We start from the raw sequence: 25,428 nt of genomic DNA, 5'->3' as shown, positions 1-25,428 counted from the left end.
CAAAACTTCTCCTGGCCATTAATAGCCGCAAAGAATTTGCGAGAAGTTTGGAGGCCATTACAGCCTCGTTGCCAGATGACGTTTTGTATTTCCTGGTTGCTCGGATGGGCCACAGGAAAGACTTCAACCAGAAATATATATCCTCTTGAATGGCAAAGCTTCTGATGCACTGGGCCTGGAAGCTTGGGCGCTTATGAACGGATAGATACCATTGGAAGATATTCAAACACGAAAACAGTGAAACGAGACCAAATCTATTGGGGCTGGTTTGTGTCAAGTAAGTGCCAAGGCACGCCTACGTACATGCCCTCCCCCCTATGACGAGCGAGCGGCTGGTTTTAACATACAAAAAGACATGGAGCCAACGTTCCCCCAGCTAGCCTCTCTTCTTAAGCCGGTGGTGGGGCTCCCGCCACCGGGATGACCATGAAATCGCCAACCTGGTTGACCTCGATGTACGCCTCGAGGTCGAGCTTGCTCAGGGGCCTGGTTCCGTCGGACCGGGCGCAGGTCGCCTGGAGGATGTGGTTGTCGAGGATCTCCTGGTTGTCGCAGGTCTCGAAGAACTTGGACGAGTTCCACTGTGCCACTTCGAGGTTAGTCTTGTGCGGACAAACGTAGACAAGCTGGGAGGAGCAGAGAGCTGAGCCTCATTCGGAGAGGCAGGGTGGGAGAGAAAGGCTGGATGGAGGAGCGGAAGCTGGGAGGGACACGAGACCCACTTACAATGAGCTGGCCGTTGTTGTTGCCAATCTTTCTGTCGAGCCAAATGTACGCCGTGTGGTACCAGCCACCGTCGTCAATGCAGTAGCACTGAAGGACGGAGCCGTGGCGAGAGTCGGGGATCCAGCCGTCCGTCATCAGGCACTCGCTGCACGTCTCGCTGATTCTGCCGGCGGCCCGGGCGGCCTCGCGGGGCCACTTCTCCTCCGCGGGAGAGTAGACGACGGCGGGCGAGGTCCTGGGCCTGCCGGTGATCTTGGCCTCGGTTGCCTGGAGCAGGATGAAGAGGGGAGCGGCGATGATCTGGAGGAAACGCATCTTGTAGGTGGGGTCTTGGTGGCTTGTTTTGAGGGAGGGTAGGGCTTTGCGTTTTCTGTCCCGAGAGGAGGGGGTCGCTGGGTGCGGGAGGGTACTCTGGTCGTGAAGAGTTGTGTTTGAGAAGGATCTCGCAGTTATAAACGTCAGAGTGATAGGCGCGGCTGACGATGCCGTCCAGGTGGGAAATGTTGGCGCTGCTCAGATGGATGCGATGGTAGGTTTGGACGGGAGTTCGTCGTGGTTGTGGAGGTGTTGGTGTTTCGTCCTGCCGGAGATCCCAGAAGCCAGCCCGTGACATTGTAGTATCTGTGCTTAACTGCACGTTGAAACGGAAGGACTGTTGCTCTAGTGTTGAGAAGGGTGTGGAGCGTGCCTTCCCAGATGAGCAGCGGGTGTCAGTGACTCAGAGCAACCGCTCGCAAAGTACGGGCGGTGGGGTGCAGGAAAAGGTCTGGTGCCTTGTAGGTGCACGTGTCTAAAACTTGGGTTCACTCCGGAAGTTTGCAGCCGGCGGAGAATACAAAGGAAGAAAGGAAGTCTCTGAGATGTCAGGCAGTTATCTTCAGGCTCCAGTACCTGCAGCTCGTGTGAAAGCCGCCCTCCCTAGACTCCTAGACCATAGAAAAAGAATCCAGGAGCCGCTGGATCTCACAATGACGCCAAGTTACAGCAAAAATCCGGGTAGCTATTCCTTGTATCAAGGACAGACAAGAGTGAATGCTACTCGCATTGGGCGTGCAGACACAATAAAGACGCGGACAGGACAAGTTTGCCTTGATGTGGGGCCAGACCCAGAGGGTATATGGCAGTGCCCTTGTAGTTCGGAAGGTCGTGTTCTAGGCTGTGAAAAAAGCAGCCCTACAAGTAGCTAAATTGAAGGTGTATCAAGACGAATCCAATCCGCACACAAACGGCAGCACCCTTCTACACCATCTTACGAGACGAGACCCAAGCTCTGAACAACACCACCCAGAGCACAAGGGAACGCCACAACGCTGCTCACGACTCTCTTCATCGCTATCATCAAGGACCTGCCTAGGTGGGCTAGTTACTCAAGATGGGTTCGCACATGCCCAACCACACTCCCGACCTTGCCGGCATGGATGCCAACCTAGTCTGCGCCAAGCATCCAGACCAGACTCTAGAGCAGACCAACCAGACCTCGCTGTGCCGACAGTGCTTGCGGGAGAATGAGCAAATCGCCGCCCTGGGCCTTCTCCAGCTCCACGTCGGCTACCCAGACCTGCAATTCGACGAGCACAACGCCCACCACTCGTGCAAGGAGTGCATGCTCGCGACCCTGGAGGAAGCCGGCGCCTGCGCACGTACCGACCGCTGCTTCTACCACCCGAACGCGGCCCCCGTCGACCAGTCGCAGGCCGTCCCGTGCGAGGAGTGCCGGCGCGAGGCGCGCGAGGCCGAGCACCGACCGCACTGCCGCATGCACCCGGACGTGCGGCGCCGCCCGGGCCTCGCGTACTGCTACCGGTGCGAGGTCCACTTCCGGCGGTCGAGGATCCGGTGCGGCTGGCGCTCCGCCCGGTACAGCCTGGCCGAGATGCGGGCCGACGTCGGGGCCATGGAGGACTTCCTGCTGGCCTGCGAGCGCCAGAGGGGCGTGTACTTTCCCGACGTGCGGGGAGATCCCACCGTCGCCAACACCAAGGAGGTCCTAGCGGCCATGCACTTCCTCAAAGCGCGGTTCGAGGAGCTTGGGGAGATCCCTGCTCATGCGGGCCGTGACTGAGTACTCCATCACTGGCGGCTCTCCATTGTTCTCCGATTTCCTATCTTCTTTGTCTACCCGGTGGACGCCTCGGAGGTTGTTTGGCTTGTACTAGGACCTGCCTGGGTGCTTAGCTAGATGGCCAGCCAGTTCTGGGCCCTTTGATATTTTGATCTTTTGCCCACGTATCAGACAGAATACATTCACATCACTGCTTTGTCACCCCACGTAAAACCAATGTTTTCGCCCTCTTGTAACAGTCCATTCCGCACCAGCCCGCTTGGGGATGAGCTAATCACGCCCAAACATAGACTTGACAATGCATTCGTCTTCGCAGGTAACGACGCTACTATGCAACCACCATACCCTTCTCAACGCTAGAACAACAGTGTGGGTGACATGCATCAAAAGTTGCAAAAGGTGCGGATGGTATTGCTCGCGTAGGCTCCAGCATGGTGGGGTGTTGCTGACTTAGCCCACAGCCATCACCAGGCGATCTCCACTCCTGGGAATACGACGGGGGCTCGGTAGGCCCCAGGTCGACATATGACGGGATAATACTGACCCAAAAGCGGACTGGAGGTCGACGAAGCCGAGTACAAATGCAAACCCATAAACACCTCCCCTTCGCTTTGTTCGCCTCTGGCACCTATAACACGCAGTCCCGCCGCACATCTCCCCTTGAGAGCATCATTTGACAACGGCAAGAATAACCGGAAGATGGCACTCGACCCCTCCCTACTCTTGGCCGTCTCTGCCCTGTCGCTCGCCATCATTCTCCTCCGCCGACTCGTGAAAGGATCGACAGTCCATTCTCCTCCTCTCCTTGCCAGCTTCCCACCAGGGCCTCCCACACTCCCACTTCTTGGCAACCTACACCAGATCCCCCAGGACTATGGCTACTTGACGTACGCCGACTGGGCCCGCAGCACCGCCGCCTCGTCAGACGGCCTCTTGGGCCTGAAGATTGGGCCTACCGCCCGTATCGTCATCCTCAGCCGCTGGCGCCAAGTCCGCGACCTGCTCGACGCGCGTGGCGCCATCTACTCGAGCCGGCCTCGCCTGCCTGCCGCTGAATATGTCCTCCCGCCGCCCGGCGACATCCACCCTGCCTTTTTGGCCTACGGTCCCAAGTGGCGTCGCACTCGCCGCGCCGTCACCGAGTTCATGAAGGAAGACGCGCTCGAGAAACTCCTGCCGATTCAGGACGCCGAGACCACGCAGCTCATGTGGGACCTGCTTCAGGACAGCAGAAATAGCAGCAGCCCGGTCGACGACGGGAGATACCAAGACCACGCGTTACGCGCCTTCGCCGGTATCATCCTCGCCAGCGTGTTCGGGCAGCGTGGCAAGGACAATTTGGGACCCGGCCAACAAGGCGCGCCGCTTCTTCGACGTACAGGAGGACTGGGCTGCCATCCTGGCCGGTGGTGCCTTTCCGCCACTCGACGTCTTCCCCTGGATCCGGCACATCCCAGATGTGCTCACACCCTGGAGTGGCTGGAGGGCCCGTGCCGCCGACGTTCGCCGCCGCCAGCAGGGGCTCTACGAGGAGCTGTATGCCGAGACTCTCGAGCGGGTTAGGGGTGGCAAGGGCCGAGACAGCTATTTTGCAAGGTTGATCGGAGAGCAGGAAAAGGCTGAGCGTGACGAGAAGGACAAGGAAGCCTTCACCCAGCTGGAAATGACTTATCTTGCTGGTTTTATGCTCGAAGGCGGCTCCGACACAACGGCCATGGCGTTCTTGACTCTTGTCTTGGCCATGGCTGCGTTCCCGGAAATACAGAAGGAAGCCCAGGCCGAGATCGACTCTGTGCTCGGGGCTGAAAGTATGCCACACTCGGTCGCCGGCAAAGAGCTTCCTTTTCTCAGAGCTTGTTTCCTCGAGGTACGCACCAGAAGCCCATTCCGTGCCCTCAGGGATGCCATAAGGAGACCAACTGCTAACTACCTGTATCCTCACAGTCACTGAGATGGCGCCCAGGATTCACAATGGCTATCCCGCACACGACGACTGCTGACGACGCTTACAAGGGATACTTTATTCCCAGGGGCACCACAGTACTGATCAACACCTGGGCCATCCACCATGACCCCGACGAGTACGAGGAGCCGGACGAGTTTCGGCCCTCGCGGTTCCTAGCGAACAGGTTCGGTGCCAAAGAAAGCAGATCCAACGAGAACAACGAAAACGAACAAGGAGAAGCACAAAGTGGTACCGGAGCTTCCTCGCTGCCACTCGCGCCGGGAGAAGCTGAGAAGGACATGAAGGGGCGAAGGGAATCCTACGCCTTTGGGGCCGGTCGCAGGCTGTGCCCCGGCCAGAAGATGGCCGAGATGAGCGTTATGCTCAGCATGGCCAAACTCCTGTGGGCCTTCGACATGCGAAGCGCTGGGCAACCGCTCGACACGGACGTGCGCACTGCTTTCACGAACTCGATACTCATGGGGCCCAAGAAGTTTCCTGTCGTGTTTGCGGTCCGCAGCGAGGCGAAGGCTCAGGTGATACGGGATGAGTGGAAGAGGGCAGATGCTTTCTTGGCTCGGTTCGAATGAAGGGAAATCTTGCAAGATGGAAGAAGGCACAAATCAGTTCTAGAATATGGGGTAAGTAGGTAGGTAACTTTCATGTACTTTCACGGGGTTTGCAGAGGGCTTAAGGCCTTCTGGTTCCATATCTATGAGTCTGCCGGAGTGATGAAATCTTTTTCTTTCGCCGGTGCTACATCTGCAGCAGGCATTGCCGTGCAAATTTGTGATTTGGAAGCAAGCATAACAGATGCCGACCACGAGCAGAAGAAAACCGGAGAATTCCAATTCCAGCAACGAGACTTTGCAGACGTCTATCTAGACCGATGGGAAGCTGCAAGTGTATGCGCCGATAGCGGGAGCTCGCTTGGTACCGAGGTATCTGCTCTGTTGATGACCTAGGAGTGTGGTCTCAGTCGTCATAGTGCATACACCCGACCTCGCCAGTTCAGTCACGGCAAGGAGATACAAAGAGGGAGTAAAACTGCCGCCAGGGGAGGCCCCCGAGGTGGCAGCTGCCATGTATGACGGGCCAGACACACCATCTCTAGAGTCGGCTACACTTGCCTGTCAATCAGTTCCTCAACAGCTAGGTCGGCTGAGAGATGCTTCAAGATGGGAGGTGTCACCCACGAGCAATCATGAGGACACCGAGCTGACTCTGTATCCCCATTTCCCAACATGCTTGGGCTGGCTGATCAAGTACAGGCCCCACCATTTCTCCCACCTGGCTGCCGAGTCTCTCAGAGTACGCTCCGCGAGTGCAGATGGGAAGCCCAACAAACAGCAACACAACTGGATCGGGAAGGGGCGCGCCCACTTGCAGCCCTCTACCAACCCACTAGCATAGCTCTCGGTGAAGGAAGGGGCCGCCGAGCCATCCCCCACCATCCTCCGCAGCAGAAAAGTCGCACATATCGCTGCAGTACACAATTCTCTCTTTTCATCACCCAACAGCCTCTAGGCTTCTCATCCCAACTTGACCTATATCTTGTGTGGATCGACGATCCCTTGAACTGCCTTCAAGCTGGCGTCCATTCGCCGCCATCTCTGTTACCTCGTCCATCTACTCTGTGGCCCCTACCAAAGACTGATTCTACCCCCGCCCACTAGTCTCAAGATGCGTGCTTCCACCTTCGCGCTCCTTGTGGTGGCGGCCATGCTCACAGACACCGTCGAGACACTCGGCAGTGCTCGCACCGCCATCGATAAGGCCGACAGCTGCACGATGCCGTCTCCGGCAGCCATCGTCTCTTCCACCTGGACGCCCGCCTGGCCCACGTTCGACGAGCCGTGTCGCCCCCAGACCGCAGTTGCACAGCGACCCATCCACTCCAGGGCCCCTGTCCCGGGCGACTGGTCCACCGGCTACATGGCGACCTGCCGCAATTGCTCGCTCAGGGTCATGGATCCCAGGGAGCACAGAGACACCCTGCTCAGCTGCATGTGCCTCAACGGCCATCCCGAGTGCCAAGAGACGATGGACGTCGCTCAGTATGTCAAGGCTGAGCTCGACCTCAACGCCCACTTCGGCAACGACCAGGGACACCTGACTGTAAGCATTCTTGCCTCCTTTCTCTCCAGTCTGTTTTCCCATACCCTCTGCACCACCGGCTTCATTTCTCCCTCCAACACATGTGGCATTTCGTGCTGACACCATGTTTGGGCAGTTCGGCGACCAGAACTTCTTGTACACTTGCGAGGCCTGCAACCTTACCTGCGGATACTGGTACTTCTGCGAGTGCTCCTATGGCGAGGGAACACATTACAGCAACATCAACCTCGACTTGTACTTTTGGGCTCCCTACGGCAATCTGCAGCGTCGGCCGGCTGTCAATCTCCCACCCAAGGCGGTTGTGCCCTCGCTTGACGTAGCCGACCCTGAAGGTCAAGGACGTCCCCCAGTCGTCCCAGATGGCCCTGACGGCACCTGGAAGGCCAAGCATGTCCGCCGGTCCGCCTCGGGCCCCTGGCTGACAATTACGGCTGCCACAATCACGCCCATGGTGACCGCCATGCTAGCGGAATCCTCCCCAACCTCGGTGTCGTCTCCCAGCTCTTCGGGCTGATGTGGCGCGGCGGCGGCGGTGGTGGTTTGTGGCTGTGTGTCCCTTTCCCTCCTCCCCTTCTCCCCTCCTCCCCTCCTCCCCTCCTCCCCTCCTCCCCTCCTCCCCTCCTCCTCCCTCCGTTCCTTCCACCTCTTTTGGGCGGACTAGATAGGGTGGCCAATGCTGGCCAAGTAGTGTTAGCCTTTATTTTTGTTGACAAAAATAAATGTTCGATTATTTTGGTACATCCGCCGCCATGTGTTTGGTGTCCTAAATTCGCCGCTGTGCCTTGAAATCCGAGCTTTGATCTATCCGACCGATCAACTTTCGCGGCTCGTCCCCATGCCAACTGGTTTATCGACTGCGAGCCGCGCACTCTATGCAAGACAGAATTTGTGATTTTGGTCAATGTTTCCTTCCTGTTCCCTATAGCCTTTCGGTTGATAGCTATGTTCGTTTTTTTCGTTACCCAGCATGACTTTTCAACACTGCTGGTCCCAGAAAATTCTAAACATATTGAACGGCGTGTCTGCATTTAATGGGCTATAGCTTCAGGCATTCTGGAGGGCCCCTCCCCCACACCCCCACCCCACCACCAACTGAACCACCACCTGGAGAAGGCTTATATAAATTTCGAGGACCGCGTCGCAGATTGGCGCCCTAAGTACGAGCCCCCTATTCCGAGGAAACGACTGGTACAAGGGCCTTCGCCGTGGCCACCCTCAAAATCGCGACAAGCGCTTCCGGGAAAAGGTGGTGCGATCGCTGGGAAAGCCTCGGGCGTTCTCGACCTGGGCGCAAGCAGCTGACACCTTCCGCCGCGTCACCTTCCGCCGAGCAGGCCAGGTTGACGACATTGAGTCAACCAACTGCTGGATCTGGCTGGGTGACACAGCCTTCTGTGAACCAATGCGACCAGAATTCGTCTTCCTCTGGGGGGGTCTTGATGGGGCTGTTGCGCGTGGTGGCTAGGGCGTAAAGTGGTGCACGTCCGCCCCACAGTCGGAGAGAGAAAGGATCGCCATGACAGATCACGAAATGAGATTGGATGATGTCAGTGATCGCTCGGATGGCTTGGAATAGATCCCGCGTTAAGGGGCACTAAAGACTAGTGATCTAGCTGTCGATCTTGCCGTGGTCCTTGCCTTGGATTGTTTTTGATCCCTTGGCCATGACGACTGGAACGAAAGTGATAAACCGCCTACCCTTGCCGGAAGTAGCACCTTTGAACGCCGGGCAGTGTCCGTTCAAAGTCAACGCACACATGTAGCGACGGGCACGACGAAGACGAGGCGACGAGGCGTAGGCCGGTCGGACGTGTGACAAGGCTCAGACCTGCCACAACGGCAGCGTTCACACGCCTCGCCGGGGCGGTGCTTGTTGCACTCCGCCTGGCCGGTGGTCTTTGCTTTCGACAAGCATTCATCGCGTTCAAAATCAATCTGATCGGGAGCCTATGCTCTTGGGGGGCTATGGTTGCAACGGAAGACATCGCGGATTCGCTCACGGTCCGTGGTTGTGCTGGACCAAGGTGTACACGATTGATTCGATATTGAAGAGGCAATATTCATCACAGAGCTGCTTCCTGCGCTGCGTCCGGACTCGTGCTATCGTTCCCTGCTTGGTGCCGGGCATCCGTAACGCCGTTATCCTCCCTGCCATGTGCCATATTCCGATTCCCTATCAGCCGATCGTAGCCCAGTGCTCTGCGTCGCCCAAGTACCCAACCACGAAGTCCCAGACACTCAGACACGAGGCTGCCTTTCGGTCACCTTGACGAGCAGATTTTCGTGAAAGTGGATGTTGTTGCTGATCTCCTGGCCTGGGTCCCTCGTGTTGACGAGCTGCATGTCGAAGCGGCGGAAGAGCTCAAAGTACGCCTTGTTGAGCTCCATGAAGGCGATGGGCTTGCCGGCGCACATCCAGCGGCCGTAGCCGAAGACGAGCTCGACCGTCTGCTGCATGTGGGCGCGCGCGGCCTCGTCGCACTCGAGGAAGCGCTCGGGGCGGAAGGTGCGCGAGTCCGGGCCGAAGACGTCGGGGCGCAGCATCACGGACCGGATGGCCACGCCGACGCGCGTGCCGGCGGGCACGAACTTGCCCTCGACCGTGTCGCCGCCCGCGGGCACCTCCTTCATCAGGAGGCCCGTGAAGGGTGGGCTGAGGCGGATGCCCTCGTATATCACGGCCTATTTGCAGAGAAATGGTTAGTTGCATCCCCGTGATAGTCGTGGTGCTGTCGGGTGTCATGTCGCAGGAAAATATTACCTGCAAATAAGGAAGCGTCTTGGCCAGCTCCAGTGATATCTGCTGCTCCCCGAGGCTGTTCGCCCGGACGGTCTCGTCAATCTCCTGGAGCAGCCTGCCGTATGCAAAGGGGCTCTGGCAGAGCATCATGATGGTGGTCCTTATGGCGGCAGCCGAGGTGTCGGAGCCTGCGGGGATCTGGAGCAGCACCTCCTGCTCGCACTCCTCCGGGGTGACGCCGTGCCGGATAAAGGAGCCCACCATGTCTTGGGACTCCTTGGCATCGGGTCCGTATCGTGATGTGACGACATCCTCGGCGACTCTGTCGGATACAAGAAAAAATGTCAGATGATCTTCCGTTCGTTCGTTGCTGTATCCGAAAGCAGGCTGGCGCGAGAACGGCCGTGAGTATCGGCATGGACCTACTTCATCAAACGCCCCATGCCCTCTTTATCGGTGGACTTGGGCCCAAAGAATTTCAAGAACAGCGGGTTGAGAAGAACAGATTGCAGCGGTAGAACTTCGCAGCCGGCAACGATGGCGTACAAGCTAAGCTTGACGATCCCCATGTAGTTGTTGAAGTCCTTGTCAGCGTCGAGGTAACCAAAGGGCTGGCCGTAGGCGAGGCGGCCGATGGTGTCGAGCGTAAAGAAGGAAATGACGTCGTTTAGGTTCATGGGCTTGAATGCCCCGCCGGCCACCACCTTCTCGTCGCTGATGTACTTGCGGCGGATCAGGTCTACGAGCTTGGCGAGCTGCTCGTCCACCAGGCCCTCGACGCCGGGGACCTCCTTGCCGCCGTAGGCGAACGCCATTTTGGCCTTGAGCCTGTCGTGGGCGGCCGTGTCCATGAGGCTTAGCATCGAGTCGCCGTACGGATTGAACTTGACGGCGCGGTACCAGGAGCTGCGCTTGTAGGCGGACCGGGCGCCGCCCATGCGCCGCAGCATGTCGGGAGAGTTGGTGACGAGGTCGTTGGGCCCCACGCGGACGAAGGGGCCGTCGGGGTTGTACTTGCGCATCACCTCCTCGTAGACGCGACCCTGTTGGTTCTTGGGGATCTGGCTCAGCATCCACAGGCTGGAGAATCGGCCGAGCCATGGTCCGTCGAAGTGGCGCAGGCGGCGGTAGGCGGCCGCGTACGAGGCGATGACATAGAGGAGCGCGGCGCCCAGCGCGGTCGGCACCAGGTATGGCCCTTGGAGGGCACGGAGGCTAGAGTGGAGCAGCTCTGGCAGCATTGTGGTAGGGGCGGCCGCGATCTTGAAGCTCTAGCGTTTCCAAGAGACCCAGAGTGCTCGTGAAAGCTTCTCGATGGCTTGACGCTGGATGTGCTGCGCTAGGTGACGGCTTGAAGCAGCTACTTGGGTAGCTACTTGGGTAGCCACCACGGCACCTGAGGGTCGGAGCGGCGACTAGGGATCGCGGTAGTTTTATCTGCCTATATGCCGGAGGCGAAGATTTTGCGCATACCCATATACAAACCAAGTCGGGTCTGGTTGTGTAATGTGAGATACGAGCGCGCCAATCATGTCGGCGTGCTTCTTTTGCAAAACTAGCTTTCACCCCCACACCTGCCCGCCCGGTGTAGTATTTGGACCTTACTCGGTACCATCTCCCTGCAGCTAGTGGGTAGGGAAGCGCGTCAGGGCCGACGAATGGTAAGAAATGGCTGGCAGATCGGCCAAAAGGCCAAACGGGGCATGCACACCCACTTTGTGGTTATCACTGAACTAAGCACCAGGTGGTTGGAGGGTTGCGATTGTGGGCAATAAATTGTGTGCAATTGCCGTGCTCGTGTGGGGCTCCCGGAAATGGAGCGGAGGAAGGTGATTGGGTGAGCCCCGCTCGGGACTACATAACGGCATCAAGGCCAAGAGAGCATATCGGGTACCCGGGCACCATTTGATGCAGTGACAACACTCAGCAACAAGGAAAAACAGGGGGTTGCTGATCACAGACTCCCAGACACATCCGAGGTGGCATACTTGCTCTGCCGCCATCCAATCACTCCACGCTTCTCCCAGTCTCCCATCGCCACTAGCCTCCTCGTCTGGTCGTCCGCCACAAGCCTCCTGTGATCCAGACCCCTGCCGATCGACACCGTCATGCCTCCGCCCCAAGCCCACTGCTAACACTGGTTACGTGCCGGGGCGAGCAAGAATGTGGTGCCGACATCCGATGCCCTCGTCGCGCCGGCGCGCCCCAGAAGCGCCACCCCGAGGTTGGCCCGGCTGCCCCGGATGCCCGTGCGGCGCGCCGGTCGTCGGCCCTAGCCGTAGAGACGGCGTCTTCCGTCACCCAGACGCGCCAGCTGTGGCGCTTTACACGGACGCCGGCTCGAAACCTGGACGCCTCCCCACTAGCCACGATTGCTGCGCGCGGAAGGTGTCGATGGCGCTTTCGAGCCTACAACACCCGTCGGTATTAGCGCAAACCATCCTCTTCCCGCCAGGCATGCCATGATGCTCGTCCAGGCTCGTGTGGTCCACGATCTGCTATTTTCCATGTGTATAAAATAGCATGTCTTACGCTCTCGAGGAGACACGGTTCCCATCCCAACAGTCAGCCCCAGGACACCAGCACTCCAGGCCTCGCTCACAACCTACAGTTCCTCTTGCTCTTCCTAAGGGCTCCCTCCACGGCCACGGGGTGACCGAATCTTTGTCTCACATTGGTTGTCAAATTGACTGGCTCGAACTCCTTGCCATCGCCTAGCACCATCCACAAGTACAATATCGCAACTCGCCAACATCACCATGCACTACCACGGTATCATCTCATCTCTGGCCTTGGCAAGCCTTACCAGCGGTATCTTGGCGAATCCGGCCTTGGGTAAACAAGCACACTCCGCTGTCGTGGCTCCTGGAGCAGTGACCACGAACGGGTCTTGTGGAAGGGCCAACGGGTTCACGTGCGGTGGATCTTCGTTTGGAGATTGTTGCTCCGTGAGTGGCCAATGGTAAGCAATAATGCAGTCCAAGACCAAATCCTGCATAGACCCAGTCCTATACGAAGATGGGCGTTACCGAAAGCTGACCCAATACCTCGCTCTCAACAGCGGCTCGAGTGTCAGCTTTTGCGGAGAGGGATGTCAACGCAACTACGGATCCTGCGGCGCGAAGGGCATCAAGAGCTTCGCGGACGGCACCCCTCAGTGGCTCAAAGACTTCCTCAAGAGCTTTGGCATCAGTCGCCACCCGCCCGGTCCCCATAACGGCACCCACAGCGACCGCAACGGGACGCACCCCGGGCATCGCGGGCCCCACAGGTTCAACGGCACCCACGGCGGCAAGCCCCAGCCCAGCAAGAACGTCGGCGCCCGCAGCGTCGAGGCCGAGGTCACCCCGCGCTGTGCCCGTGACGCGGGCGGCGAGGTCTCTCGACGCTGCGAGCACGGCGCCGACGAGGGGGAGGTCGCCCCTCTCGCCGCACAGCCCACCGGCGCGGACCATCGCGGCGGTCCTGGCAGCAGGGCCGGCTATGCGCCGTCAGGCACTCCGCCGGCACGGCCTACAGGCACGCACGGCCCCGGCGGTCCGAAGGGTCCTCCGCCTTCGAGAACCCCTCCTCCTCGTTTCACCGGTCCGCCGCCTTCGGGAACCCCGGCTGCCCGGCCCACCGGCGCGCACGTCCATGGCGGTCCTCCGCATTCGGGAACCCCGCCACCCCGCCCGGCCTGATCGTGCCGCCTAAGGGCTTTGTGCGCAACTGCAGGTAACGAGATGTGTGGTAAGTCTATGGGGAGCACTCCTTGTGAAGCCTGTCATGACGAGAGAATGTCGCTCTTTGTGGATTTGTAGGATCGACGTCTGTGGGCACTCGCGTTGTCACACCTTGCTTCTTCTCCCTTTTTCTTTTCTCCCTTGTCATTGTAAGTAGCAGGGTTGCAGAGGCATTTCCCGTTCCCTCGTTAAGCACGCTAAATTCAAGGCGCGATGGTTTGTGCCGCCTGTCGTGTGAAGAAATTGGTCAATCATTCGGGAAACGATCCCATCGCAAGCATCCCAGAATTGGTAATATTTACTACCCTTACCCATTCCCATTTATTGTCTATAACAGACAAAGGGTGCAAGAAAGAGTTTATTGTATGCTTATCTAGATCTTTGAAGAGAAGGGAAGACGGGCACGAGGCCGTAGGCCTTGTGCCCTCCTTATATACAGTGATGCCCATCTGCCCGGTGCCCGTGCAGACCTTCCGTGCCAAGGCCTGGAAAAGTGTGCCGGCCCTTGGTGATGGCCTCCTTTGTAACATTGTCGGTTTGGTGTCTCCCAAGAGATGGCACCCACCCTTTCTTGGAAAGGCCACCTTCGCCCATTTCCATTCATTGTCGACTTGGTGTACATGTCCACAAGCACGTGATGGCCTTTTCCCTGATATCCGTATTTATTGTAGTTGTGATATATTCCCAAACGCTATACTTGATCCTGGGACTCCACGATTGACTTTTCCAACCCTTTTACAAAAGCCGCCTTTGCCCATCCATATTTACTGTCGGTTATGGCACATTCGCCAACGCTGAAAAAGCGCGGACACTTGTATCTAATTTCCTACGTGGCACAAAGGTATTGTCAAAATGTATTCCCTCACGCCCATCTCAAATATTTACACAGCCGTCCAATTTGCCAACATACCCCATCCATAAGCGACTTCATTGACGGATGTTGTATATAATTATGTTTAGGTAGAGGTTGCGGGTACCCCATCCAAGCCAGGGCGTTAGGTGGTTGGGAGGTGTACTGGATGTGAAGTAGGATGGTTTGGGGAATTTTCATATTGACACGCGCAGATGCAACAAAGAAATCTTCGACAGTGAATTCAAGACCGCCGAAGAAAAGGGATGGAACCCGATTTTGACCATGTACACTGAATACCACACCACTCTTCTCCATTCACCCTCCCCGCCCCATAAATCTACCTTCAACTGCCCGGAACGACCTTGACGTCTACGACGGCCGATTGGCCTCCTTTCACGGCGGCGATGGCGTCCTTGAGCACTGCCTCGAACTCGTCCGCCTTGCCGACCCTGGCCGTGAACAGATCTCCGTCGGCCGCCGCTTTGGCGATGCCCGAGTAGTCGGGTACGGGGTCGAACGAGATGTTGAGCTCCTCGTTGGTCGCCTTGGACCCCTCGCCGTCAGGGTGCACCAGCAGCAGAGAGCGCTTGGGTGCATGCCAGCCTGTGCGAAGGAGACATGTCAGAATGGTTGAGCAAAAGAAAGCAGACAGTTGTGGGTGATTGGATTCATGTCAAGAGGAGAGCTTGCACATACCCTTGTTGTTGAGGATAATCGTCAGCACCGGGATGCCGTACCGCCTGGCGATCCAGTGCACGCTGGCCGGCACGCTGAACAGGAAGGTCCCGTCGGCGACGACCTGGCAGACAAACTTGCCGCTGTTCTTGCTTCCGTCGCCGTGCTCCCGGTCCGTGGCGAGCTTGATCCCCAGCGCGCCGCCGCCGGACCAGCCGAGCCCACCGCCGCCGCAGTTGATGAAGGAGCCCGGGAGCGTTGGCTGCAGGCCGTCGTAGACAAAGATGGTGTTGGTCACGGCCTCGACCGCCCAGATGGTGTCCTCGGGGCACGTCCGGCGTAGCGTCCGGCACACGTGGCCCGCCCCAAAGGTGCCGTCGGCGTGCGGCTTCGACCGCGCCTCAATGGTCGCCACCAGGCCCTCATGGCTGCGCCCCAGGGCCTCCCAGCGGGCCGCGGCCTCGGGGCCCGCCAGGCGGGCGCGGCAGGCCTCGTCGCCCTTGACGCGGGCCGCGAGCTGCCGCACGGCCTGCAGCGAGTCGGCGCGGTACCGCTCCGTCGCGTCGATGTAGTGGACCGGCATCATCTGCTTGAGCGGGTCCGAGTCGATATGGAAGATGCGAGCGTCCTTGCGCGGCCGGCACAGCGTCGGAATCCACGGCACGTCCACGTCGAGCACGACGATGACGTCGGCGCTCTCGATCTCGGGCGCTATCCCGTACCGGACGCCGAGCCAGGCACGGTGGTCCGCCGGGAACGACATCTCGCTGCCGGCCGTGTCCACCACGCGTAGGCCGGGCACCGCCTCGGCCAGCTCGACCAAGGCCCCGGGGACCTCGTGGTTGCGCGCCGCGTAGCCCGTGATGATGAGTGGCGACTTTGCGCCGGCCAGCGCCTCGGCGATGCCCGCCACCGCGGGCTCGGGCAGGGCGCCCAGCTCGACGGGGCCCCAGTGACGCTGGTTCAGCTCGTAGGGCTCGATGTCCTCCTCCATGACCTCGCGGGCGCCGCAGAGGTAGACGGGGCCCTGTGGCTGGGAGCGGGCGAACTGCAGGGCCCGTCCGACCATCTGCTTCACGTTGCGGCCCGTCTTCAACTCGGCCGTGTAGCGGCAGTACTGGGCCACGATCTGCTTCTGGTCGGGCACGTCCTGGATCCAGTGGATGAACTCGGTGCGGGACCCGCGCATCTCGCCATCTATGGTGAAGGGCGAAAGGCCCGCGAAGACGAGGACGGGGGCACGCCCCGTCGACGCGTTGTGCACGGCGGCTCCCAGGCCCTGGGTGCCCACGTCGACGTGCACAATGACACACTGCGGCTTGTTCGTCAGGCGAGCGTAGCCGTCGGCCATGGACATGGCGACCATCTAGAAATGACCATATCGCGAAACGTGGGTATGTAGGTGTTAGAGCCAGGTTTGCAGCCGACGGTCGAGGAGGCACGGAGGGGATCACGCGAGGGCAACAGCACTTGCCTCGTTAGGACACGTGATGATCTTGGGGAACTGCCCCTTCTTCTCCCTCGTGCCCTTGACCATGGCCTCGATGATGCTGGGGTGGTCCGACCCCAGGTTCACGAAGCAGTGAGTGACGCCGGCCTCCCATAGCGCCTCGAAAAACGCAAACGATGTTGTGTACATATTGTCCGATGCATCCGGCGCTGTCGAGAGGAGGCGTGTGCTGCTGCTGATGCTGGGCGGCCCCTTGCTCGCAAAGGGCGCTAGGATGGGGGAGGGGCGAGCTTTATGCGTCCTAGAGAGGGTAGACTGCAGTCCTTGGCCGCGACGTCCGTGACCCTCGACGGCCGGGGCTTTGTTTGTGTATCCGCGCCGGCTGGTAAGCAAAGTTCCGGACTGTCGGAGCGCAGCAGCACAACCGACCCGCGCTGTTTGCCGGCCGCCCCAGATACGGGTGAGAAGAGGGGGTGCCAGTGGGGACGTCGTCGGTAGACGCATAATTTCGGGATTGAGTTCGCGTGTGGGGGTGGCTTGTAACTCCCGTCCCCCCTTCACCTGACGTATCGGCGTGTTGATCGGGGCAACCCTGGGTAAGTGGCAGTCGGCTATCCAAGCCTGATTTGCCGACGAATGCCCGGTCTCGGATCTGGGCGGTCCCTCGCAAGCGGAGGCTACGGCGATGGGGCCGTGGAGGGCCTTGTGATTCTCGGTCGAGTCCTGGCGGCTTAGTATCGTATCCGATTCGACATCCACGAGCGGTCCTGGCCTGGTCTGGTCTGGTCTGGTCGATGTCGCCGAGGTCAACTGCTCGTCCGGACAAACAAGATGTCTTTGTAGCTCGCAACAAGGTATGCTGTGGATTGGGCCGCGGCATTGGCTTTATATGGAGGCAGCTGCGGACCCCGGCTTTGTTGGTGAAGCTGCGCAGGGTCCATTCCTGCCAAAATGGGATCGGGAAGCCACATGACGGATGATCTTGGAGCGCTTGGTCGCGGGTGGAACAAAGCTGGAAACGCGGCTATGCGGGCGGTGATGCTGGAGCACGGTAAACAAGCACGGCCATTGGGTTTACAGGGGAACAACAGTGCGGGGTACAGCGCATGTTCACCGAGTCCACCTGATTGACAGCGCTGGCCGCCTATTCCTCCCCGTGTGCTCCATTCGCCATCTACCTTCGCCCTTAGCCCCTAAACGTAAGTGAGGGCATATGTAAGAATACTCTACAAGTTTGTCCAGTACGAAGCAACATGTTTGTTGCAGCCCGGCTCAACTGTGCGGGTCTGCGTCGAGCTAGCACATCTGGCATGCATTGTGTTCTAGCTGGAATGCTGGCTTCTTTTAGCTGCTGCCGAATCGGCTACCATCGGCTGTAAGATCTCCAAGCACAGGTTCAGGGATCATTGCGATCCAACCACTGCGCCTGCCGTTAGATAACACTTATATCATGGATCTGACAGAGACCTCTGGCAAGGATCTCTGGCAGGGCGCAAGCTCGACCGATGCGGTGTGTTGTCCTCGCGCGCTTGCTGGAATTAATCCCCACCCCCACGAACAACTTGACGCACTCTTCTCCATTCCCCGCCTGGATCTTTGGCGTAGGCGGCTCCAAGGCAGAATCCCGTCCTGCTTTTATGATGGTGCGGGCTGTATGCTTGCCCCGAAACAAGCTTATCCAAGCAGCGGCCCACTCAGTCCAGACCGTACCCCGCCTGCCCGCTCCCTTCCCCGCGTCAAGTTGCGCGGAACTGGCTGACGACGCTACAGCGACTATCGTCAAATACCAAACAAATTGCCAAGCTAATACACCAAACACCTTTGGTGTCCAAAAATGCATACCCCCTGTAAATGGTTTTACTAGAATTCCCATATGATGGGGTGCGCCGCGGCCACAATGGCCAGGGTTGCAGATTATGGCATCTTGGCCCATGCCCGCATCCCGACCTATTAAAACCATATCGGGATACACATCCAAAAGAAATGCATCATGGTTATAACGTAATTGAAGCTTCCACATCGTATGGAGAATTAGGGTCCAATTATTATAACCATACCACCAGCTTATACGTAGTCGGTTTTAGCAACAGATGGTGATGGACAATAACCCTCTTCTTACCCACACCGCGAGCAGATTGTATGGGTTGGCCGTTGTCTCTGCTTCGGCTACCAAGGAGGTACCATCATCACGATCGCGCCTATTAAAAGCACGTGCTTTTGTATCAAACTGCAGGCTATCAAGCGACGCCCGGCGTTCGTCGTCTGCATGTGGATAGCATATGGAATGGTCACTGCACGGGGCTCTTTGGATCTGCAGGCCAAACTTCCTGCTCTTCCAGCCAGCCACTGTGGATTATTTCGAGAACCCGTCAAGGAACTCACCCACCTATTCCTTTGCGTTTATCTGCCCCCCTGGGTGACTCATAAGGCCCTTTTCCTAGGCCTTTGTTCTTATCCACACAATCAAGTGCTGGCGTATCTGCGGCAGCTTACTGAGTTCTTTGCATTTCATTCGAATAGTGACCTATAAGGATAGCTGGCAGTTGTTTTCCATTAGGCTTCGCTGACGAAGACCGATATTATATTCCGGAATCCATCTCGTTAACCGCAGGCTTCTTATCGCTATACTTCCTGAGCCGTGAACTAATTAGATCAACCTAGCCCTCGGTCCTTTGTCGTATGTTCATATCCTCATCTTCTGGAATATTGTCTCGGATTTTAGGTCTGCGTTCATAGGGCTGAGTGTGTATAAAAGTACTCCTTTTTCGTTCAAAAATAAGTCTCCGGAAGCCGATGGGGTAAAACCTGGGAAAAGAAACGAGTAGTAATCTTCTTAATCATACGAAGCTCCAGATTCTGGTTGATAACCTTCTAATTATGTGCCCCAGCGGAGGGCACATAAAAACAAGCAGCGAAAGCGCTTTGGGCTGTGCGCTTGTCACTTGACGCGAACGCCTGAACAGCACGCATGCCTCGCATAGGCAGTCGCCAAAGTAAACAAAATGCAGACGCACAGATGCATCGCATAGAAGTCGTGCCACTTTGACTCGGCAGGTTTTGCCCATGCCAGCATTCCTGCTGCGAGAGGGCGCTGATGGGCGCGGTACTTGAAATTAGGTTTCTCGTGGAAAGGAAAAGAAGAGGGAAAAGAGAAAGCAGAGGGATGGAAAGGTGAGATATTGCGTGTGCCGATTCACCAAGGATGGAGCGGGTGACCCTATATGGGTATTGTTTACTGCAGTCGTCTGAATATCTGCCGCCATCCCATTACCCAGGCCTGGGATGGTGCCGTTGTCCGGGTTTACGGGAGGACCATTGCCTGGGGGTGGTGACCAGGCAACAGTGGCTGGCATACCCTGACTTGCTTGTCGATTTAACGCCCTCCGGATCCGGCATCACTCACACCAAGGCCGAAGATTGGCTTGGCGGCCTCCCATCTGCCCCAGGAACCACACGATGAGACGAGGTCACATTGCCCAACCGATGGTTTGCTGTGCGGTGCCAAGCTCGGCCACGGATAGCCTACGCCAGCTCGAAAGCCTCAGCCCCGTAGCCGGGTCAAAGCAATCCCCGGCCAAGGATGGCGGGACGAGGGATGACGAGTTTCCGGCCCTTCACTTCGGCACGAAGCTCAGAACCTCGGGCAAGACAGCAGAAGCGATGGGATTCTTGTGGTATAAAGCTGGCCACCATGCCCCTTCTAATAACACGGGAGTCCGTATCAAGCGTATCAGCATTACTTAGGTTGAACTTGACTGCGCTAGCGATCATCCGAGTCCATATTCCTGACAGGACGGCCAACACCCAAAAGCACAATGCTGAGCCTTGAAATACCCACCCCTGAGAGTGACGTGCGCGGCGCCGCCCTAGCGATCAAGAGCGGCAAGCTCGAGACGCTGGCGCGGGACGCGAACCGGCGCCACGGCATGGGCGGCTTCTTCGCGGCGCGCGACGCGAGCGACGTCTACTCGGCCGCCGAGCACATCACGGGCCCCGTGGCCGGCCCGCTGCTGGAGCATGCGGGGCTCCTCACCAGCGGCGGGGGTGGCCAGGAGCGGCTGAGCGCCGAGATCAAGCGGTCCACGGCGGTGCTCGATCTGGCATGCGGCACCGGCGTGGCCACGGCGACGTTGCACGACGCCATGGAGCGCTCCGGCCAGCGGGCCCGCGACCTGGTCAGCATCACCTGCGCCGACATCTCGGAGCCGCAGGTCAACTGGGTGCGCCGCCGGATCAAGCAGATGGGGTGGCGCAACATCGAGGCGGCCGTCACCGATGCCAGTGTAAGCACTTGCCAGACACCCATCATCCCCCATGTCTCGGGGCCGCGATGCTGACCGTTTTCTCTTGCCGCCGTGGCTGCTAGAACTGCTCCCTCTCGTCGGACACGTTTGACCATGTCATCATCGCCATGGCTCTAATGCTGATCCCGGATCCGCACAGCACCATCAAGGGTAAGTCGCGCACCCCCTTACTCCTCCCCATTTCCCCCGAGGTCACAGGGAATGGATCACTGAGCAACGAAACCCCAACAACAGAATGCATGCGCATGCTCAAACCCGGCGGCAGGCTCTCCATCTCGACGTGGAAGGTCGAGGGCTGGGTCCCGGACACTCGCGACGCCATCGCGGCCGCGGACCTGCCCGGAAACCCGGGCTGGCCGCAGGACTCGGACGAGCTGGTGGCGGCCTGGGCGCTGGGGCCGTGGCACCGCGAGGGGTTCGCGAGGCGGACGCTCGAGGCGGCCGGGTTCGAGGACGTGAGGGTCGAGGCGGTAACGCGCCACGTCGTCATCGAGAACGCGGTCCACTTCTGCCATGTCTGGCGCGCCTTCGTCGCCGTCGTCACGCAGGCCTACTGGACCGACCGCCAGCGCGACGAGTGCCTGCCGCTCGTCGAGCCGGCCTTCCGCCGCTTCCTGGATGCCAAGTACGGCGAGGGCATGCCCTTCACCGTCGAGCGCACCGCCATCATGGCTTCGGGCCGCAAGCCTCTGAACTGATCAGACCTGCCGTCTGGATGCGATGCTGCCCCTGGGTTTCTTACCGGTGAGGGGGATGTCGGCGTTTTTGTCATTCAAAGGAGCAAACATTCGTTACAGTATTGGAGCCGCAAGGACGAGGCTCGGTTTCCTTCAGGAGCGCTCAGGAGCGCATAGGAGCGCACAGGATCCTGGGGTGTCCATACAATATGGGCGAAGTTTTGGTTATAGAATTTCAACAATAGGATGGGAATGGGTAAGTATGGTGAATATTACCAACGTTAAATGGGAATATGTAAGGGTGGTAAATATTACCAATTTTAAATGGACGAAGGTAGCTTTTGCCAATAAAAAGTGGGTGCTATCTCAAAATCGGTAAATACCAAGCTAACAATAAATAAGAGGGTGGTTTTTCCAATAAAGGCTTTCCAATAAAAGGTATCATCTTAAAATTGGTAAATACTAAACCAACATTAAATGGGAGGTTGGTTTTTCCAATAAAGGGTGCCATTTTAAAATCGGTAAATACCAAACCAACATTAAATAGGAATGGCGAGGGTGCTTTTCTAATGAAAGGCGCCATCTCAGAATCGGTAAATATTAAATCGACATTAAATGGGAATGGGCGAGGGCGGCTTTTCCAATAAAGGCTTTTTTAATAAATAATGCCATCTCAACCGACATTGAATGGGAATGGGTGAGGGTAATGAATATTACCAACGATGGATGAGAATGGGTGAGGGTGGCTTTTCCAATGAAAGGTGCCATTTCAGAACCGGTAAATACCAAACCAACATTGGATGGGAGTGCAATCTCAGAATTGGTGAACACCAAATCGACAATGAATGGGAGGGTGGTTTCCAATGAAGGGTGCCATCTCAGAATCGGTGAATATTAAACCGACAATGAATTGGGGTGGTGGTGGTTTTCCAATGAAGGGTGGTGCCAATCATAAATGCGAGGGTAGGTTTCCAATGAAGGCTGCCATTTCAGAACCGGTAAATACAAACCAACATTGAATGGGAATAGCGAAGGTGGCTTTTCCAATAAAGGGTGCCATTTTAAAATCGGTAAATATCAAATCGATAATGAATTGGGGTGGTGGTTTTCCAATGAAGGTCCAATAAAAGCTGCCATTTTAGAACCGGTGAACACAAACCGACATTGAATGGGAATGGCGAGGGTGCCATCTCAGAACTGGTAAATACAAACCGGCATTGAATGGGAATGGCGAGGGTGGCGGTGAATACAAACTGACATGGAATGGGAATGGCGAGGGTGGCTTTTCCAATGAAGGGTGCCATTAGAATCGGTGAATATCAAACCGACAATGAGTTGGGGTGGTGGTGGTTTTCCAATGAAGGTCCAATAAAAGCTGCCATCTCAGAGCCGGTGAATACAACCGACATTGAATGGGAATGGCGAGGGTGGATTTTCCAAAGGTTCTAGATATAAAGCTGCAGTCCTGCAGCTACTAGGACCTGCCCAAAAGGAACCTGGATCCTCCACCACACCCAATTGTAACCTGGATCGCATGTCCCAAAGCTACATTCGTCCCCTGCGTCGACGGCAAAGACGTTTGGCGGAAAAGAGAGTATCCCAGATTGGTGGTGAGAAGAGTGGATGGCAAGAACAGCCCGCGCAAATTTTTATTTTCCCCCATGTTTTTCTTGAAGATTTCCTTCCAGCTTTTGACTCCCCTCCTCCGGCCGTGTGGAAGCTACCTATCCATTGGCTGCGCATTTTTTAGCCGCCGTTGGGTGCCGCTGGGTGGGCTGTCACCCAAAAGCACGCATCCCCTGGCGTTCGGTCGGTGCTGGCCCAGGCCACGCGCCCCTTGTCAGTATGCCCCGCAGTTTGGAATCTCGGGCAGTTGCTCGGCGATCCCTGCTTCCTCTCGTGATCATCACAGCCTTCCTAATACGAGAGAGCCTGGCCACAGATTCCCTGCGATTTGCCTTGGACGCCAGCTTCCTCCCGGATAGACACAACAGAGCCCTCGCGCCGCGCCCTGTCCACCCTCACGCGACACACCCGACCAGGCCTTTGTGGCGCGACACCGACGCGCTCCGCCGCGGCGAGAAGGCCCATCGACGAGCCGCCTGGCCACGCCCGATTCGTCTCCAAGCAGAGCGGAACTGGAATAGAGTCAAGCCCGGAAGACGATGCAGGTGGAGACACGGAAATTGAACTACTTGTCAGAGCCACCACCTTGGCCCTGATCGTGCCGTCTTGCATCACCCATCCGTTGTGTTTCTGTCCCTGGAGGGAGCCGAAGCCAACGTGTACAACACGGCCGCCCATCCAAGACTTGCAGACGCTTACGAAGAAGACGAGAAGAAAGGAGCAGGAAAACAAGCAGAGGAGACACAGAGGAGGTTGAAAGACAAGAATTGAGTGGGCAAAGAGGAGTGCATACGATTGACAAGCCGAAGAGGGAGCCAAGGACGACTAAAAGGAAGCAAGTCGAGACGGGCACCAGTCGGGGGTTGTAAAACGACCTCGGTCATGTCTCCCGCCCCAGGCTCCGACGAGGGCATGGCCACGCTGGCGCCGCCCCTACCACACGAGACGAATCCTCACTCACCCGCTCCAAGCGAGCCCCCGCCAGCACCAAATCCAGCCTCGGACCCCAGGCTGGCAAAAGACCATGAGCCCTCGGCCGTCACAAGTCCAACAACGGCCGGCAAGTATGGGGACGGCACGGGCTCCTCTCTCCGTGACCTGCCTGCCGACATATTCCAAATCCCCGCGCGGGCGACCCTGCAGCTGCTCGCCGACAGCGTCGAAGCCCTGGTGCACCTCACCGGAGACATCCCGCCCTCGCCAGCCCCCGAGAGGCCCGAGATGCCACACATGCGCGGCATGGACGCGGAGAAGAAGGACATCGTCCGCTCGCATTCGGAGCGCACGCTGGTCCGCATGCGCCTCGAGGCCGAGGCCGCAGCCGCGCGCACCGCCGAGAGCCAGCAGTCGTCGGCGGCACACGTATCGGCAGCCAACGCGGGCGGCAGCAGCTCGCAAGAAGCCATAGAAGTAGATGGCGTCCGCCTCCGCAACGCGCCGCAGCCGATCCCGCCCCCTTCCTCGCCGGAGCCGTACGTGGTGGTGGGGGCCAACCAGCAGCCCGTCAACGTGCAGCACAGCGCCATCACGCGCAAGTTCTACAGCCGCAACCCGCCGCCCATAAGCATCGGCGACTACCTGCGGCGCCTGCACCGCTTCTGCCCGGCCAGCCCGGCCGTATACCTGGCGGCGTCGGTCTACATCACGCGCCTGGCCGTCGACGACCGCGCCATCGCCGTGACGCGCCGCAACGCGCACCGCCTGCTGCTGGCCTCGGTGCGCGTCGCCACAAAGGCGCTCGAGGACCGCAGCTGGCCGCACCGCCGCTTCGCGCAGGTGGGCGGCATCAGCGTCGCCGAGCTGACGCGCCTCGAGATCAGCTTCTGCTTCCTGGCCGGCTTCGAGCTTCTGGTCTCGCCCGAGGCCATGCGGCGCCACTGGGTCGTCATGCGGGACTCGCCCATGGGTGGTGCGTCGCTGGGCGAGTTCGGCGAGGGGGGCTCGGGCCGCGGCCGCGCCGACGGGGCGCTGGAGATGAGCCTCCCGAGCAGGCAGAAGAGGGAGCCCGATTCGTCCGACGACCAGCAGCACCAGTGAACACCGAGGTTGGCACGGGCCCGGCCGACAGTGGATTTCACTTCACCATGATGTGGCGTTGGCCTGATGGCTCACCGCGTAACCAGTCCATCATACATCTCATCACTCCTACTCTGTTGCATTGCCTTTCTGTCAACATTGTTTAGCGCTGTTAGCTTTTGGCGGTTTGCTTTTGCCTGTTTTGCTTGTCATAGCCTGAATTTTTACAAGGTTGCTAGGCGTGCTTTTGTCGAAGCCTTTAGTCAAGGAAGGCATATTTGATACCCAGCTGGACACGGCGACCCTGATCCCGAGTTGCCTTTTACAACGAGACTTTGCTATTCCGAAATAACAAAGCGTCCATGTGATAATGCCCAGAACTCGACGTGGAAAATGGGTTTCTGAAGTGCCTGATGAGTGCTCGGGTGGCAGCGGCAGTGGCTGAGACATGACAACGGCAGGGTCCATTGGGGTTACACAGTAAAGCAATTGAGGGTAGGTGGCGGCAATC

General features: G+C 58.1%; 11 protein-coding genes across 11 annotated transcripts; 7 read left to right on the top strand and 4 right to left on the bottom strand.

Annotated features, from left to right (window-relative positions):
- Nucleotides 1-389: 389 nt before the first annotated feature.
- Nucleotides 390-1,339, bottom strand: GGTG_12700 (hypothetical protein; the record flags this gene model as incomplete). The annotated part of the gene is made up of 3 exons (XM_009230601.1): nucleotides 390-581; nucleotides 727-1,137; nucleotides 1,208-1,339. 3 exons carry the CDS (start codon nucleotides 1,337-1,339, stop codon nucleotides 390-392), a joined length of 735 nt encoding a protein of 244 aa, XP_009228865.1.
- Nucleotides 1,340-1,908: 569 nt separating this feature from the next.
- GGTG_12699 (hypothetical protein) lies at nucleotides 1,909-2,788 on the top strand (the record flags this gene model as incomplete). The annotated part of the gene is made up of 1 exon (XM_009230600.1): nucleotides 1,909-2,788. Exon 1 carries the CDS (start codon nucleotides 2,099-2,101, stop codon nucleotides 2,786-2,788), a length of 690 nt encoding a protein of 229 aa, XP_009228864.1. The 5' UTR covers nucleotides 1,909-2,098.
- Nucleotides 2,789-3,487: 699 nt separating this feature from the next.
- Nucleotides 3,488-5,323, top strand: GGTG_12698 (cytochrome P450 3A24; the record flags this gene model as incomplete). Its single annotated transcript, XM_009230599.1, has 3 exons — nucleotides 3,488-4,099; nucleotides 4,170-4,655; nucleotides 4,733-5,323. The coding sequence occupies 3 exons, from the start codon at nucleotides 3,488-3,490 to the stop codon at nucleotides 5,321-5,323; spliced, it is 1,689 nt and encodes a 562-aa protein (XP_009228863.1).
- A 1,093-nt stretch (nucleotides 5,324-6,416) lies between these two features.
- Nucleotides 6,417-8,316, top strand: GGTG_12697 (hypothetical protein; the record flags this gene model as incomplete). Its single annotated transcript, XM_009230598.1, has 4 exons — nucleotides 6,417-6,851; nucleotides 6,967-7,250; nucleotides 7,319-7,389; nucleotides 8,030-8,316. The coding sequence occupies 4 exons, from the start codon at nucleotides 6,417-6,419 to the stop codon at nucleotides 8,314-8,316; spliced, it is 1,077 nt and encodes a 358-aa protein (XP_009228862.1).
- GGTG_12696 (cytochrome P450 monooxygenase) lies at nucleotides 8,244-11,200 on the bottom strand. Its single transcript, XM_009230597.1, has 3 exons — nucleotides 10,018-11,200; nucleotides 9,613-9,913; nucleotides 8,244-9,533 (listed from the first exon to the last, which is right to left on the bottom strand). The coding sequence occupies exons 1-3, from the start codon at nucleotides 10,830-10,832 to the stop codon at nucleotides 9,090-9,092; spliced, it is 1,560 nt and encodes a 519-aa protein (XP_009228861.1). The 5' UTR covers nucleotides 10,833-11,200; the 3' UTR covers nucleotides 8,244-9,089.
- Nucleotides 11,201-11,772: 572 nt separating this feature from the next.
- Nucleotides 11,773-12,057, top strand: GGTG_12695 (hypothetical protein; the record flags this gene model as incomplete). The annotated part of the gene is made up of 1 exon (XM_009230596.1): nucleotides 11,773-12,057. The coding sequence occupies one exon, from the start codon at nucleotides 11,773-11,775 to the stop codon at nucleotides 12,055-12,057; it is 285 nt and encodes a 94-aa protein (XP_009228860.1).
- Nucleotides 12,058-12,563: 506 nt separating this feature from the next.
- GGTG_12694 (hypothetical protein) lies at nucleotides 12,564-13,274 on the top strand (the record flags this gene model as incomplete). Its single annotated transcript, XM_009230595.1, has 1 exon — nucleotides 12,564-13,274. One exon carries the CDS (start codon nucleotides 12,564-12,566, stop codon nucleotides 13,272-13,274), a length of 711 nt encoding a protein of 236 aa, XP_009228859.1.
- Nucleotides 13,275-14,158: 884 nt separating this feature from the next.
- Nucleotides 14,159-17,600, bottom strand: GGTG_12693 (acetolactate synthase). The gene is made up of 3 exons (XM_009230594.1): nucleotides 16,319-17,600; nucleotides 14,866-16,210; nucleotides 14,159-14,772 (listed from the first exon to the last, which is right to left on the bottom strand). The coding sequence occupies exons 1-3, from the start codon at nucleotides 16,796-16,798 to the stop codon at nucleotides 14,513-14,515; spliced, it is 2,085 nt and encodes a 694-aa protein (XP_009228858.1). The 5' UTR covers nucleotides 16,799-17,600; the 3' UTR covers nucleotides 14,159-14,512.
- A 126-nt stretch (nucleotides 17,601-17,726) lies between these two features.
- GGTG_12692 (hypothetical protein) lies at nucleotides 17,727-18,314 on the bottom strand (the record flags this gene model as incomplete). The annotated part of the gene is made up of 1 exon (XM_009230593.1): nucleotides 17,727-18,314. One exon carries the CDS (start codon nucleotides 18,312-18,314, stop codon nucleotides 17,727-17,729), a length of 588 nt encoding a protein of 195 aa, XP_009228857.1.
- Nucleotides 18,315-20,109: 1,795 nt separating this feature from the next.
- Nucleotides 20,110-21,296, top strand: GGTG_12691 (hypothetical protein; the record flags this gene model as incomplete). The annotated part of the gene is made up of 3 exons (XM_009230592.1): nucleotides 20,110-20,577; nucleotides 20,661-20,748; nucleotides 20,833-21,296. The coding sequence occupies 3 exons, from the start codon at nucleotides 20,110-20,112 to the stop codon at nucleotides 21,294-21,296; spliced, it is 1,020 nt and encodes a 339-aa protein (XP_009228856.1).
- A 1,843-nt stretch (nucleotides 21,297-23,139) lies between these two features.
- Nucleotides 23,140-25,394, top strand: GGTG_12690 (hypothetical protein). Its single transcript, XM_009230591.1, has one exon. The coding sequence runs from the start codon at nucleotides 23,784-23,786 to the stop codon at nucleotides 24,936-24,938; it is 1,155 nt and encodes a 384-aa protein (XP_009228855.1). The 5' UTR covers nucleotides 23,140-23,783; the 3' UTR covers nucleotides 24,939-25,394.
- The last annotated feature ends 34 nt before the right edge of the window (nucleotides 25,395-25,428 follow it).

The sequence above is a fragment of the Gaeumannomyces tritici genome (assembly GCF_000145635.1).
Source record: "Gaeumannomyces tritici R3-111a-1 unplaced genomic scaffold supercont2.9, whole genome shotgun sequence".
NCBI classification, from domain to species: domain Eukaryota; kingdom Fungi; phylum Ascomycota; class Sordariomycetes; order Magnaporthales; family Magnaporthaceae; genus Gaeumannomyces; species Gaeumannomyces tritici.
The sequence above is the reverse complement of the archived record's forward strand: the minus strand, read 5'-3'. Positions and strand labels throughout refer to the sequence as shown.

Excerpts from the sequence above, each read along its gene's own strand:
- GGTG_12696 (XM_009230597.1), bottom strand. The coding sequence starts at position 10,832 with ATGCTGCCAGAGCTGCTCCACTCTAGCCTCCGTGCCCTCCAAGGGCCA. Across the intron at positions 9,914-10,017 it reads GGCATGGGGCGTTTGATGAA|AGTCGCCGAGGATGTCGTCA; the intron begins GTAGGTCCATGC and ends TGTATCCGACAG. Across the intron at positions 9,534-9,612 it reads AGACGCTTCCTTATTTGCAG|GCCGTGATATACGAGGGCAT; the intron begins GTAATATTTTCC and ends CTCTGCAAATAG.
- GGTG_12693 (XM_009230594.1), bottom strand. The coding sequence starts at position 16,798 with ATGCGTCTACCGACGACGTCCCCACTGGCACCCCCTCTTCTCACCCGT. Across the intron at positions 16,211-16,318 it reads TCATCACGTGTCCTAACGAG|ATGGTCGCCATGTCCATGGC; the intron begins GCAAGTGCTGTT and ends GGTCATTTCTAG. Across the intron at positions 14,773-14,865 it reads GATTATCCTCAACAACAAGG|GCTGGCATGCACCCAAGCGC; the intron begins GTATGTGCAAGC and ends TCCTTCGCACAG.
- GGTG_12690 (XM_009230591.1), top strand. The coding sequence starts at position 23,784 with ATGTCTCCCGCCCCAGGCTCCGACGAGGGCATGGCCACGCTGGCGCCG.